The 15,333-nt window shown below is 40.3% G+C and overlaps 1 protein-coding gene across 1 annotated transcript in view; it reads left to right on the forward strand.

Annotated features, from left to right (window-relative positions):
* LOC132578472 (probable acyl-CoA dehydrogenase 6) overlaps positions 1-15,333 on the forward strand; it is a 79,949-nt gene that overhangs the window by 13,234 nt on the left and 51,382 nt on the right. Inside the window, exon 2 of the mRNA XM_060248510.1 lies at positions 2,791-2,911. Coding sequence (XP_060104493.1) covers positions 2,791-2,911 — 121 coding nt within the window. The remainder of the gene's footprint in view (positions 1-2,790; positions 2,912-15,333) is intronic.

Genomic DNA, 15,333 nt, shown 5'->3' on the forward strand with positions numbered 1-15,333 from the left:
GCCCGAACCTCTGAAAGCGACATGGAGAGTCATGGGAGGTTCAGTTTATGAACCTCAGCTCATGAACCACGAATCAGGTGATTTTTGTCACAAATTTAGGTTTATGAGCCAGTTTGTACCCATCTCTAATTATAACTCAAATGTACTGTATTTATTGGATTCCAAAAGGCGATTATGCATCTTATTGGTACAAAATCTCTGATTTCACTACCTTCTTTTGTCTTATACAAATGCTCAAGTGGTATTTCCAGGTATGAACAGCACTTGAAGAATCCAAATATGCAAGAACACTTCTGTAATCAATATCTTGTATGCCAGGTCACCACTGAAAATAAATTTAGGGTTTGATTCACTGGCATAAATATCTTGTACAGTTAATTATGTTTAATTATAGATAAGAGGCAGCACTTGTAGTAAAAAAATGTTCTGGTCTTTAAAATTCTTATTTCAGTTGCAACCTAAAAACTGACCTTTTTCATCAGGGTGATTCTGTATATAATATAAAGATTTATCCCAGCTTTCCTAATTCTTAACAATCTTGTGTATGTGTGTGTATTCATATATTCCATGCTTATTCAATAAAATATTATTTGTTTTGAAAGTTTGCCTTAAGTGCCATTTCAATAAAAATTAAATATAAGGCAAGACAGCGGCTGTATTTTCCCTCAAATTCCTGTGCTGAGTAAAAGCCTAAATCTCTCTCTCTCTCTCTCTCTCATCACTTGGATTCCTATCTAAGCAAAGGGTATGACTATTATATCTGTTGTTTATATATATAAAACAAAGGGTGGGACAGTTTAAGTTTATTTCAGTATAGAAGATAAACACGCTATGTAGGGCAACTCAGTCATTTTGGTGGGAAAATCTGCCTGGGAGCTGGGGCGATACAGATGTCCATCATGCCACATACACACAAAAAAGACTCACTAAAACTCCAGTTGTTAGTTTGCATTCTGGTTAACAGAACACCCACAGTTTGGCTTTCAGGGATGAGTACAGTTATATATTTACATTGAAAACCTGTAGTGGGGAACATAGTATATTCTGATTCCTTTTTACATCAAAGAACAGTGCAGTTCTACACAGAGTTACTCCAGTCTTAGGATCATTCATTCCATTGATCTTAGACTCAAGTTACTCTGCATAGGATTGCATTGTTTTATTGTTTCGCAGGGTGCAGTGTTGGAGGGGCAAACTAAAGGGTATTGATTGATTCTGCTTGATGTGAAGTGTTTTGTCATCCAGCTGAGAAGTAAATATGTTTCCTAAGCATCTACAGCAACTTACCGTCTCCGTGGAAGCTTCACATGGCTTCATCACCACCACTAATAAAATCTGTATTGAAAGAACAAACTGCCAGCTGCTTGAAATTAGAAATATCTGTTGCTTGTTAATTTGGGCTTGAGAGTGCAGTATGAAAGCAAAATAGAACAGTCTCTTAAGTCACATAGGACCCCCAAAACTGTCACATCAGTCCCCCAAATCTAGCATCTGTATTTGAAATTAATTGGACATATTTCTATTGCAATTAATTGGACATTATATTTCTATTGCAATATTCAGATTTTTATACCAAACTCTTATTAGTAGTGGCAGAGCTTTTTTTGAGCAGGAACGCACAAGAACACAGTTCCGGCTGGCTTGGCATCAGGATGGTCAAGCCTTGCCCTGACATACAATGCTAGTATACTAGCATTATATGTCAGGGCAAGTTGTGAATTATTGAACATGAACATATGAAGCTGCCTTATACTGAATCAGACCCTTGGTCCATCAAAGTCAGTATTGTCTTCTCAGACTGGCAGTGGCTCTCCAGGGTCTCAAGCTGAGGTTTTTCACACCTATTTGCTTGGACCCTTTTTTGGAGATGCCAGGGATTGAACCTGGGACCTTCTGCTTCCCAAGCAGATGCTCTACCACTGAGCCACCGTCCCTTCCCTATTGGACCGTTGCAACATACTTTGAATAGATGGAAAATGTTGATACTAGAGATTTATAAATTTTGCATTGTTATATTTGTTACTAAATAACACACAAGAAACAGAATAATTGAGTCATTTGGTATTAAAATATTTATTGCATAAGAAGTTGACAACTGTATATTGAGCATGGTGAGATTTTCTGGTCACTTTATATTTTCTTCAGAGGAGCTGATCTCTGACAGTTGGATATCAGTGGTAAAAGCAGATCTCCAGGCCCCACCTGGAGGCTGAAACCCTATTACAGAATGAAAAAAAACATTAAAGCTTATTTTAGCTGTATATACTGCTTGCTAAAGAGATTATGCTAACTACTCTTGTTGATATTAGTGCAAAGAAAAACTAATGCTTTCCTTTGGTCTTGCACTGATCAAAAGTACATTTGATGGAAGACATCAGGGAACTTTCAGCTAGGGATGCCAACCTATAGGTGAGACCTTGGGATCCACTGGAATTACAATTCACTTCCACACTGCAATTCCCCTAAAGAAAGACAATTTTCTTTTCTTTCAGCCCCTTCTGCCATCATTTACCAAATCAGAAAAAAACCCTAGAAATTAAAAGAACCCTCTAGCCTTTTAAAAAAAGTATTAGTTTTTAAAAAGTATCAGTGATGAGAGGCTTAATCCTCAGCTTGTGTAAATTAAAGCATTTATTTTAAGATATTTTAGGTGCACTGAAGATAAAGAAGACTGAACTAGTTATACGTTTTATTGAATGAAAGACCCAACTCTGATATCAGATCTGTCCGAATACTTACAATTCTATGGAACAGCCTTTTACTCCTTTTTTTTTCTTTTTCCAAATACAGATTATTGACAAAGAAATTAACCCATTTGTGGACCAATGGGAAGAAGAGGGCCAGTTTCCAGCACACCAAGTGTTTAAAACTTTGGGGAAAGCTGGGTTCCTTGGAGTGAACAAACCAACTGGTAAGGCAAGAGACTGCTTAATCTTTCCTTGTAAAGTAATGCATGACTTCTTAGCATTGGGTTTGGATACTCAGCAACAGCTGCATTTCAATTAATCGATTGGAGCCTTATTTATTTGTTTTATTTATAGATTGCCTAATCCTTACAGTTGTGGAGCTCTAGGCGATGTACATCATAAGACCAGTAATAACATAAACAAGATTTAAAACATTCAGTACATTAATTTAAGTTTAAAACAACAATAACTATTATTATTATTATTATTATTATTATTATTATTATTATTATTATTTACATCCCACCCTTCCTGCCAAAACAGGCTCAGGGCGGGTTACAACGAGTGGTGAGTTTTAACTTCCCTTCCAATTCCAGTCTGGGTGCCTTGTGGGAATGGAGGGAGGAAATTAAACAGTCATGAGGGTGAAGAGCTAGGGAGGGTGGCAGCCATGATGTAAACTATTGCTGTCCTCAGTCACATACCTGGCAGAACATCTCAGCCTTACAGGCCCTGTGGAGTTGCCTGAGATCCCACAGGGCCCTGATGTTACTCAGCAGAGAGTTCCACCAGGTTGGGGTCAGGACTGAGAAAGCCCTGACCCTCGTCAAGGACAGCCGGATATCTCTAGGGCCAGGGATCACCAGTAAGTTGTTACCTGACAATTGTAGCACCCTTCCAGGGATGTATCAGAGGAGGCAGTCCCACAGATATATTGGTCCCAGACTGCTCAAGGCCTTTTGACTTGGGGAAGAGGCAAACAGAAATATGTTGTTGGGTTCTGTCACCTTTTTTTCTACAACAGAAAAAAAAGAATGTTTTCTCTGGTTTTATTGCTTGCATCTTTTTTAAATTTCCAGACATGGAAGAACAATGTTTACATATCCTTCTAATGAACAGCATGATACTTCTGGATTACTATAGAAGCAAATAGCTGTTTAGAGGCATCGTGATGGATGCATCAGCATAACGTGCTGTGTGTTAGCCTGGATTGTAGAATTAACTTAATAACTGGTTCAGTCCCATGAAGCTGAGAATGCTTTTATTAGGGTATAGCGCCAGTATGGGATGTTGTCTTTTTGCATGCAAATCAGGAATACTGTACTCAGTCAGGTTCCTGCTCTTAGCAGAGACAGACTTCTGATAGACTGTCAAGGGTTAATGCCTTACAGAGTCTGAGAACCTTTGAGTGACAGGCTGTTCAAATGGAATTCTGTGGAGAGTGTCAGTTAAAAAATGACAATTGGGAACTGACAGTTGAAGAAGAGACAATTTAGCTCTGACTGAGGACTGAGAAGAAGGTTAAAAGAGGAGTGGGAAGATCACAGAAGATCCCCATTCAAGCTGAAAAAAAGTCAGACTTTATATAATAATATAATAGGGTGGGATAGCCATGGACCAGCAAATAAGAAAAAAATAGATATAGGGGCTGCTCAGCAAGCAAGCAAGAAGAAACAAAGGGAAAATCCTGTGTGTGAGGGAGGGAAGAGGGCAAGATCACCAAAGATATGTTCAAAACAGCATCCATTTATTACTGAGAATATATAGGGATGGGAGGAACTGGTTTCAAGATAAAGGAACTCATGCAGTCTACAGTACTAGCAGACAAGTCTTAGGAGCATGAACTCCACCTCATGACACTACACAAGTGCGCATAACTATTGCGGGGGGCAGACTGTTCCATACAATAAATATATCACAAGTAGATTGCTCAGAGCGTTGACTTGGACGGCCCAGGCTAGCTTGACCTCATCAGATCCTGGAATCAGGGTTGGTCTTGAGATTAGTATTTGGATGGGAGATCACCAAGAAGAAGATACTGGATTTATATCCCGCCCTCCACTCCAAAGAGTCTCAGAGTGGCTCACAATCTCCTTTACCTTCCTCCCCCACAACAGACACCCTGTGAAGTGGGTGGGACTGGAGAGGGCTTTCACAGCAGCTGCCCTTTCAAGGACAACCTCTGCCAAGGCTATGACTGACCCAAGCCCATGCTAGCAGATGCAAGTGGAGGAGTGGGGAATCAAACCCAGTTCTCCCAGATAAGAGTCCGCACACTTAACCACTACACCAAACTGGTTCTCCAATATGTCCTGGGCTGCTACACAGAAGCAGGCAGTGGCAAATCACTTCTGAATGTCTCTTGCCTTGAAAACCCCATGGGATAACCCTGTGGGTGGCAGCTTGAGAGCACTTTCCACCACCAGGTGGTTCAGAGAGAGTTGATAGCCAGGGGTTATATGAGGAGCAACATCTCAGTGTGCCATCCTAAATCTGTTTCTCCTTTTGAGCTCAAGAGGACAGCTAGCTTTAGGAAAGGCCTCTCCTCTAGAGTAAGGTAGATAGGCTAGCTTTGAACAGGAGAGGAGGAGAGCCTTTAACCCAGTGTGAAACATCTTAAGATCATAGTTTGAGAGCTACTGGAGGGATTTTAGGGTAGACGAGTCATTTGTGTTTAGAACAAGAACAATTATTTCATTATAAAAAAAGCAGTGGTGACTGAGACCCCCCTCCCATTGGAGTCAGTGCTCCAAACTACTCATCTGACCTGCCTAGCTGGACATGCTCAAGATTCCCCCCACCCCCAGCTCAGGAATGAATTTTTCAAAATCAGTGTTGCCCTTTCCATGCTTAAGTGATTCTGAAACTCATTCACAGTCATAATAGGCAGGTAGGTGAGTGACAGGGTACTTAAAAGGAGTACATGATGATTTAGAGGGCTTTGAAAATTATTTAACATTATCTCTTACTTTTCTGAGGTACTCTGCTATATTTGCATTTGAAGTGGCTAAAAACTTGATATATACAGCCCTTTTTGAAACTGATGCTTGGCACTGATAGACTCACAAAGAATGAATACCATGCTAGTCTAGCTAAACTAGTTAAAATGATTATATGCAGCATCACAGCAATTGGTATCTTTTGAGATCAAGATGTAAGACTGGTAGTACTGCTATAACTGTAATCTCAAGTATGTGCCTCTGATAATATGAATTAGATTGAACTGCACTAAAAATCTTAACTATTTGCTTGTTTCATCAACTCCACTACTATGAATTGCTGCTGTTTTAAACCACAGTTTTGACTAAAACATACATATGGGGTGGACAGATAAGTCTCTAATAGCACTTAATTTGAACCTTGGTAATTCCTGATGGACAAGATGAATCCTAAACCTATTTAACTCATATGTAAGTGCTCCTGAATTCAGTGGGACTTTCTTTCTAGTACATAAACATTAAATTGTAGCTGGAATCCTAGATTTAGGAGTTAATTGTATGGCTCGTGCTTAAAATTTGAGTTGTCAGACGTGAACACTTGTGTGTTTATGTTTAAGAAATGCATTTTTCTCTACCAAATTACAGAGTAAAATGGAACAAAAGCTTTGTAATAATGTGATGCTTATCTCTTCCTGCTGCTACTTTCTGGGTAGCGCAGCTTTTAGCATAATTTAAATGTTAGCATTACAATGTACTGCATATTTAAATTATAGAAAATTAGGATTCTGTCATTATCCTGCACCTTGGGTCACATTCAACTGCATAAGAATGACATGTCACTATGAAACTAGCAGTGAACACTCTGAAGATATTTTCAGAATTTATTGAGCTATGGCTACTTGCATGTTGTTCACATAGGAGTGTGGGGTTTTGTTGTTGTTTAATTGTCATGACATCCGTATGCTTTACAATGCAATCCTAAACTGAATGATTAAAGTCAGTGAGGTTAGAAAGGTGTAATTCTGTTTAAGATTGTGCTATGGGTTTCACTTATATTTTTAAATGCTCCAAAACTTGGCATTTGTGGCTGTGATGGACAGCTTAGACTCTCCCTCTCCCTGAGAACAACTGACGAGAGCTGATGGAATGTTGGAGAATGTCAATTGGAAAACAGCAGTTAAGAACGTCGTAGATAGTTGGCACAGCTAGGGAGCTGAGATGGAGAAGAGTGTGTCTGGCTTAGGGTTGCCAAGTCCGAATCAAGAAATATCTGGGGACTTTGGGGGTGGAGCCAGGAGACTATGAGGGGGAGGGTGGAGCTAGGAGCAAGGGTGTGACAAGCAAGATTGAACTCCAAAGGGAGTTCTGGGAATCACATTTAAAGGGACCACACACCTTTTAAATGCCTTCTGTCCATTTGGAATAATGAAGTATAGGGGCATCTTCTTTTGGGGGTCATAGAACTGGACTGCCTGGGCCATTCTTTTTTGAAACTGGAGGGGGGGTGTTTTGAAGAGAGGCAGCAGATGCTATGCTGAAAATTTGGTGCCTCTATATAAAAAAACAACCCCTCCAGAGCTCTAGATACCCACAGATCAATTCTCCATTATATTCTATGGGGATTTGCCTCCATAGAGTATAATGGAATGCCCAGCAGACTCCCCCCCCTTTCTGATAACCCTGAAGCAGGGGAAGGGCCTCCAAATCAGGAGATCCCCTGCCCCCAACAGGGGATTGGCAACCCTAACCAAAAGTGACCAAGAATGAAAACAAGACATTGGAGCTAAAGATAGCTGGAGAAAAGTTGCTTAGAATGGGCTGAAAGTAGTCAATTTGTAACCAAAGGATCCCAGTTATGGGAATAGAACCACAGTTCAAAAGTTCAAAGGAAATGAAACACTGTAAGTTCTACCTACTTTCTTCTGTGTCATCATGTTAACTTCTTGTTTTGGTTAACCCTATGGGCTGCAGGTCTAAAGAAAAGAAACACACACAGACACGCACACAGAATTTAATGTCTTGGTCTATATATGCAGGGATTTTTTTGTAGAAAAATCCCAGCAGAAACTAATTTGCATATTAGGTTACACCCCCTGATGGCAAGCCAGCCAGAACTGCGTTCTTGTGTGTTCCTGCTAAAAAAATGCCCTGTATATATATGTATTATAGGATATGAATAAATGGTGGCAACGTGTGAACCCCAATAACTGTAAGGGGGGGGGGGTACCCTGTCTGCAGATGTCTCTGTGAGTGAGAGAGGAAATAGTTAAGGCTCTCTATGTTTTAAAAGAGATGAGAAGGGTGTCAAATGTAATGTGCTGATCTACTTGTAATCCCAGAACCTGAGATAAAGAAAGGTTGTAGAGCAGAGGTTCCCAAACTTATTTGGCCTAATGCCCCCTTTTCAGAAAAAAAATACTCAGCGCCCCCCTGGAAATCTTCAGCTCCAACTAGCACAATGGGAAGGTGCCACTACCGAGCCTCTTTCAACCCAAAAGCAGCAGGTAGCCGTAAAATGGGGCTTCAAAGGAAGCCTCCGACAAGCACAGGCCATGTTTGCCCTGCAAAGAAAAGCAGTGGTGCAGCAGCGCCATCCAGGACTCTTGGCTTGCCTGCCGGCTGGCGCAATCGTGCCACATGGGAAGGGGAATAAGGTGGTGCCCACCCTAGATGGTCGCCTACCCCGCCTACTCCCACGCGCTGGTCCTACAGAAGACACTCTGTGTCTGGGGCATTGCAGTTGGCTGAAATCAACAGAAGCAACCACCAGTGGTAACCAGAGGACTGTAAGAAGCTTGACGCTCTGCAGAAAACCTTGTGAGGAGAAAACTGCAGATTGGAACTCTTCAGAGAAGTTTGTGCAATTGCCTCAGTGCTTCCACTGTCCTGACTTGAACTGTATTGCTAAGAGAGAACCTGCAAGCAACCTTGAGAAGCTGCTAGCTGTAGCAAGTATTGGCTAGGATAGACTAGTAAGGTTTTTTGTTTTTGTATTTCTTGTTTGTCTGTACACCTCTTTTTTTAAAAAAAAAATCTGTCTTGTAAATAAACTGCATCCTTCTTATATTTTAATTGGAAGGAGTTTTGGCCCTTATTACTAGTCTAATTGGGTGAATTCACACTAAATAGCAGACAAAAATGAACCCTCTATTTTTGTTAATTGGAATTTTTCTTTAATACCTCCCTCTCTTCTCTTCTCTTCTCTTCTCTTCTCTTCTCTTCTCTTCTCTTCTCTTCTCTTCTCTTCTCTTCTCTTCTCTTCTCTTCTCTTCTCTTCTCTTCTCTCCTCTCTCTATGCTTTCACCACCCCTTATTTTTATTCACCATCCCTCAATTGCACCCAAGGCTACTACCGCCCCCCTGGATCGTTCCAGCGCCCCCCAGGGGGAAATATTGCCCACTTTGGGAAACACTGTTGTAGAGGATAGTAGGCCCTCTCTGTGAGCAGAAAGGGATTGTCATGGTGCTTTCCCATTTTCTGCTCCCTTGTAAGAATTCCGTGTTAGTAATTTTTAAACTGAGGGTTCTTCAGCTTGATTTGACAGATTTTTAAACTGAGGATTCTTCAGCTTGATTTGACAAATTTTATATTGTCTGTGTGCTTATGAGGTTTCACAAATTCAATACATTTATATCCACTACATGTTACACTGACAAATTCATCAAGTATTTACATTTAAATGATTGTACTCTTTTAAAATATAAAAGAAAAAAAATAGAAGTACTCCCTCATTACAAACATTTCTTAAGTTTTCAGCACACAAAGTATTTTTATATACATTTTCTCTTGGTGAATACTTTGCTTTGTGTTGTATTTGTTCTCATTTTATTTCTTCTTTGGTTTTGTATTTCTTCTAATTTACTTAGTGAACTTTATGCATTGTGAATGATTTAAACCAGTTTTGTATTTTGAAGAAATAAATATATATACCTTATTGAGTCAGACCACTGGTCTGTCTAATAGTTTGCCACATCTTTGAATACTTACATCTGGTGACTGGAGCTATGAAGGGGCAAGACATATCTTTCTACAAACGTGAAAAGGGCTCCAGGTTTGCTGAAAAATGTGAAACCTTAAAAAAATTACTTTGGGTGGTTTAAAAAATGATAAAATTACCACCTGTAGCTTTAAGCAACAGATTCCTTCAGTAGCAATTGCTGCACAACCACAGAAACCTAGTTTCAGTTTCTGTGAGTAAAAAGGCTTGGGAAAAGGGCAGGCTCCTTTCCAGGCATATTTTAGCTTTTGAGGGAGGATTCATTGGGGCCAGGCCTAACTCGGGTCATCAGTTTCAGGTTGGGAATTCCTTAAAGATTTTTACCAATTTTCCACTAGCATTGCTCTGCCCCCAGGCTTCTGTTTTCCTTGGAGCAAGCCATTGATTTCCCATCGGTTGCTCCATGGGTGCATTCTGAGTCAGGGCAACCTCCAGTTCCCTGCATGGCAATGTAATCCTGAAAAGACAGCATTGTTTGATCAAGCATGGAACTGGAGGTTGCTGCAGCTCAAAATGCACCCACGGAGCAAATGATGGGAAATTTATCACTTGAGCAGGAGGAAAACAGAAGCCTGAGGGTGGAGCAACGCTAGTGGGAAATCAGTCTTTGCGTTAAAATCTGAAGAGTGCAGAGCTTGGGGAGGGAAAAGGCCTCAGCATGGTATAAAGCCACAGAGTCCACCCTCCAAAACAGCCATTTTCTCCAGGGGGACACAGATGTCTGGAGTTTAGTTGCAAATCCATGCGGATCTCCAGGTCCCACCTGGAGTTTGGCAAACCTTGGCCTTGCAGCAACTTCTGAGTGACTTGATACAACCTGACCTGCATGACTTAAGTAGGCCTGGCTGCTTACTAGTGTTCAACAGCAGCCACCTTATGAAAGCTTTCTTTACCCATCATTAAATTAACAGAAGATGATGACCTGCAGTCCTGCAGACTGAGATATCTTGATTTGGGGTACCTCCTTTTCTGCTGCCTTCCCTTATCTTTCCTATCCCTTTCCTTTTCCTCTTGTTTATTTGGATTGCAAGCTAGTTGAGCCTTGACTCTGTGTTTTTTTATTGTACAGCTCCTTGTTTCTAAAATAATATTGATAATTAAGATTCTGCTCAGGAAGAGAGTTCGGTTTTGGTACTTGCTGTTGTAAGTATGCGTATAGAATAACATGACCTAGAGAGCCAAATACAATGCTTGTATATAGTTTGTTGAATATTCCTGCTGAGAGTGGGAGCTGCACTCAAGAGCAAAGCAGCGTTTGAGATAACAGAGAATAGGGTTTTTCACAAATTTATCTTGCATTTTGATCAGGCCTCATTTTGGGCAGGAGCTCACAGGAGCGGAGCTCCGGAACCTCTGAATTCTGTTGTGCTCTTTCTTTCTTACCCTCCCCACCTTTAAATACTTGCTTCTGGGCTCCATTGTTCAAACCGCCTGTGATAATTTTGATGAACTGTAATATAGTGGGTCAAAGCATTGAGGAGACGAGGCAACAGTGATAACAGCTTTTTTTTTAGAGGCAGCATGGTATAGGGCTGCCAAACAAGACTGGAGAATGGGCCCATCATGGGCCAAACCTATATACAATGACTGGTTCCCACACAAGCACGTTATTCGGTCATTCAAACAGGCAGGGGGTCTGTGATTGGTGTAGGGCAGCAGGTATTTGTATCCTATGGTCCATTGTTCCCAAGTCCCCAAGCTCTGCTCTCATGGCTCCAATGGGCCAGACAGGAATCACATACTAAAACCATATACATAACATGAACTCTAAGATTTGATAAATTTTCTAATATCCCTCCCCCCCACAAAAAAGGGAAAATAACCAAAACATATAAAGCAGACAGAAGGAAATCTTCATCATGCCATTGTGGCCACACAGGAGAAAGTTATTTAAAAAGTATGATGGGAGTCAGGTTTTATTATGACAATTCTAATTCAAGTAGCATTTTAAGGTAGATGCTGAGCTGATATAATTTAGTACACCTTCCAGTGATGTCAGGGGTGTGTGGCATATGCAAATGAGTTATTGAAATGAGTTGTGCTAATGAGGTCTGGGCTGGCACCTCTGTTTCTACAAAATGACCCCTGATCTTGATATATATCAAAAGGGTATGAATATGTCCCTAAATCTTTGAGAAAAATGGTAAACCTAGGAATACTCATGGGCTGTGCCAAAGGATATGGAATTGGTAGCAATTTGCACACATTTTTGCAAGGCTTACACTGAATATTGCAAATTTTATAAATCTGAAATTTATTTTATAATAGTATTTTGCTAAAAACCACAACAGAAAACAACCTTTCTCCTCTCCCCACATGTACATGTAGGCTCTTAATTTGTCAATACATTATTATACCTTTTAAAGTAAGCTCCTGTAGATAGTTTACATGAAAATAACTATACTATGAATTGTTCATCACATAGGGTTGCCAACCTTCAGGTGGGGCCTGGAGATCTCCTGGAATTATAACTGATCTCCAGACTAGAGAGATAATAAGTCTGAGAGAAAATAAGTCTGTTAACTCTGGGTTATGAAATTCCTGGAGATTTTGGAGGCAGAACCTGGGAGGGGTGGGGTTTGGGGAGACTCCTCAAAAGGGTGTAGTGTAATTGAGTCCACTTTACACAGCAGCCATTTTCTAATAGAAAACAGAAATTATCTCTCTAGTCTGGAGATCAGTTATAATTCCAGGAGATCTCCAGGCCCCACCTGAAGGTTGGCAACCCTATGAGATGAACAATTCATAGTATAGTTATTAGTGCCTAGCAGTTTGTGTGTCAGATTAGGACAAGGGAAACCCATTTTCAAATTCCACTTGGCCATGAATCTCATTGGTTGGTTTTCATTCTATCAGAAAGGTCATATTTTTGTTTTTTGTTTGATCAAGCATGGTGCAAGTCAAACTCATCACATGATTATTCTACATGACTATAAATGATTCTCTTGGGAGACTGATCTTAATATCATAGCTAGTGTTCATTAACAAAATGACTTAGAAGTATGGTTCCTAGATCCCCTTGCCAATGCGGCAGGGGAATTTGGGGGGCATTCTGAGAAAGTGATGTCATCATGTTGGTGATGTCACACATGACACTGGTTTGTAGGCAAAACTCTGGGGGTTTTGCCTTCAAAACCATAGAGTTTGCCCAAAAACCAGAGCATCACCATGCATTTTTCCTGATGTGATGATGTCACCTGGAAGTGATGTCATTGCATTGGGGACATCGCATGGTGACATCCCTGTTTTGGGGTTGGTTTTTTGCCTCCAGCCAACTGGCTGGTAGTGAATTGAAGCCCTCAAAAGTGGAGGAATTCCGCCCCCCCAGGACTTTGTGGCTGGCAACCCTACGTAGAAGAAATTCAATCCTTGCAATGTATGTAAAAACTGTTTTAATTAACAATTTAGCTTGTTGTGATACATTCATTGTTAATTTATGTGATAAAATTCTGTTTTACATTATTTTTGAGCTACTTTATTGGATCTTAGCCTTTGGCTCAACCTAGGATTACCAGCCTCTAAGATCTGGAGCTCTCCAGAAATTATGGTTTCCCTGGAGTGGTTTCCCGGAGCAAACAGCAGCTTCAGAGGATGCACTTTCTCATACACCGTAGAGTCTCAGAGACATGGAAATTGTAGAATGATGTCACATTCCCACAGCTTCCCTCTCCAGACTACATTCTGCAGAGGGGAGTTGTTATCACGGTTGCTTCATAATGGTACTCAGAAAAACAATGGCTGTCAAGTTGTTCAAACAACATAGTGGTAGCCATCCTACCTGACCACAGAATTGTCTTGTAAATTACTGCAGACTTTTAGAAAATATCTGGACCTTCATTCATTTGTGTCTTTTACATGAATGTTGGAAGAGAAAATGAATAATAGATTTCAAGACAAATTAAATCAAGCATTGGTGCAATCTCTAGAGTATACAGTAATCTAGAAAAGGCCTGTGTTCATTAAAATTCCTTAATACCAACATGGTATGAAACCACACAAACTTCTAATTAGGGGAGTGATATAAGCAGAACACTTCAAGCTGAACAGAAGTGCACTTTAGTCTAAAATAGAAGAAGACTTCCCTGCTGGGTAATCACACTTACCATTGACCCAGATGTGCAAAAGCATCAGCAGAACCCTCATGAGAATTTCAGAAACAAAGCTTCATTTTTGAAACCTTCAGAAGAAGTGGCGATGAGAGCTCTTGAGAGAATATGAGCTGCAGTTTGCATGACCTCTAGCCCTTCAAGCTATTGTCAAAATACTGAAAATGTAAAGTCAACATCTGATTTAAGAGTGTCGCTTAATAAATACCAAAAAACCACATATATGTTTTAGCAACTTTGGAAACAAAGCTCAAAGCATTTGGGTGTAGGATTTTGTAACTCGCTATAGCCCATAATGATTTCAGGCAACAGTTAGGGGGCTTTAATCCTCTATTCCATGGATGCTTTGGAGTTTTGGAGTTTGGATTCTGTGGCATCCTATCCCTGCTTAGCTCTGTCTCCCTCCCAAGATTTCACCTTCCTCTGCCATCACATCGAAATCTTCTGGAATTGCTTGAGCCAGAGTTGGCCAACCCTATTGTAGCTGAATATGGATGAACTCTGCCCACTTCACTTTAGGGTTGCCAAGTCCTAACGGCAGCTGGCAGGGATCCCTTTTTGGGATCTTCTGCCACTCATGCTTTGTGCACATGATGTGATGACATCACCTGGAAGTGACGTTATTACATTGCCAATGATCTTGCTTTTGGGCAAAACTCCTTGGATTTTTTGCCTTCAGAACCATAGAGTTTGCCCAAAATCTAGAGTGTTGTGACAAGATGATGTCACTTCTGGGTGACATCATCATATCAGTGGCATGGTGTGGCAACATCCCTGTTGGAGGTGGGGTTTGGGGGTAGTTCAAAGCCCTCAAAAGTGGGGGGACCCCCACTGTAACCTAGGGGCTGGAACCGTACTTCACTTCCTCCTCTTAGCTCATTCTAGGAAACATAACTTCCAGAATGCTTGATGTTAATGAAGAAGGGGGCCCTCTAAGACTCTTAAAGTTCAGAATCTGAGATAACTGTACCACTGAAAAGAATTCCTTGTGTAGCAACATTCATTTTCATAACTATTTGAGTAATTCCATATAAACGGCACTTCCATGTAATCAAACTTTTGATTGTCTAAATATTTTGGAAGCTGCTCTTAAGTTATTTGGATAAACAAGCTTGTGCTTTATTCTAAATGGGAATTTGTGTTTTATCAGTATTTTTGTGTTTCTTCTTTATAACTTAAAAAAACCCAGACACCTATTTTTTCAGACTAATTCTCCATATTTAGTCATTGACAAGAATTAATGAAATGTATTTAAATGACTTAACATCTGTTAATGATCTATATTTTGTCTTTTCTAGGGATATGCCCTAGCCTCAAGCTATGCACTAGTTATAGACTTCATGAGACTTAAATTCAGTCTTAAGTAGCATAATTACTCAGCTGATTGCTTTCATAGAGTTAGATACCAAAGTTTAATGGCATTTCTGCATGGTTGTAGAATGGTATCTTCTTGTTTTGCTTTAGCAAAAGCTTTCCATGTTCTGTTGGCTATAGGCTTGTGAGTTTGTTTTGACAAAACCGTAAGATGAGGTTCAGCTTTCCTTAATAGATTAAGTTTGGAAGGTTAGGGTGGCGTCTTCCAGGATACAGCCTTATTAATAGA

Source organism: Heteronotia binoei, chromosome 10 (genome assembly GCF_032191835.1).
Source record: "Heteronotia binoei isolate CCM8104 ecotype False Entrance Well chromosome 10, APGP_CSIRO_Hbin_v1, whole genome shotgun sequence".
NCBI lineage: Eukaryota > Metazoa > Chordata > Lepidosauria > Squamata > Gekkonidae > Heteronotia > Heteronotia binoei.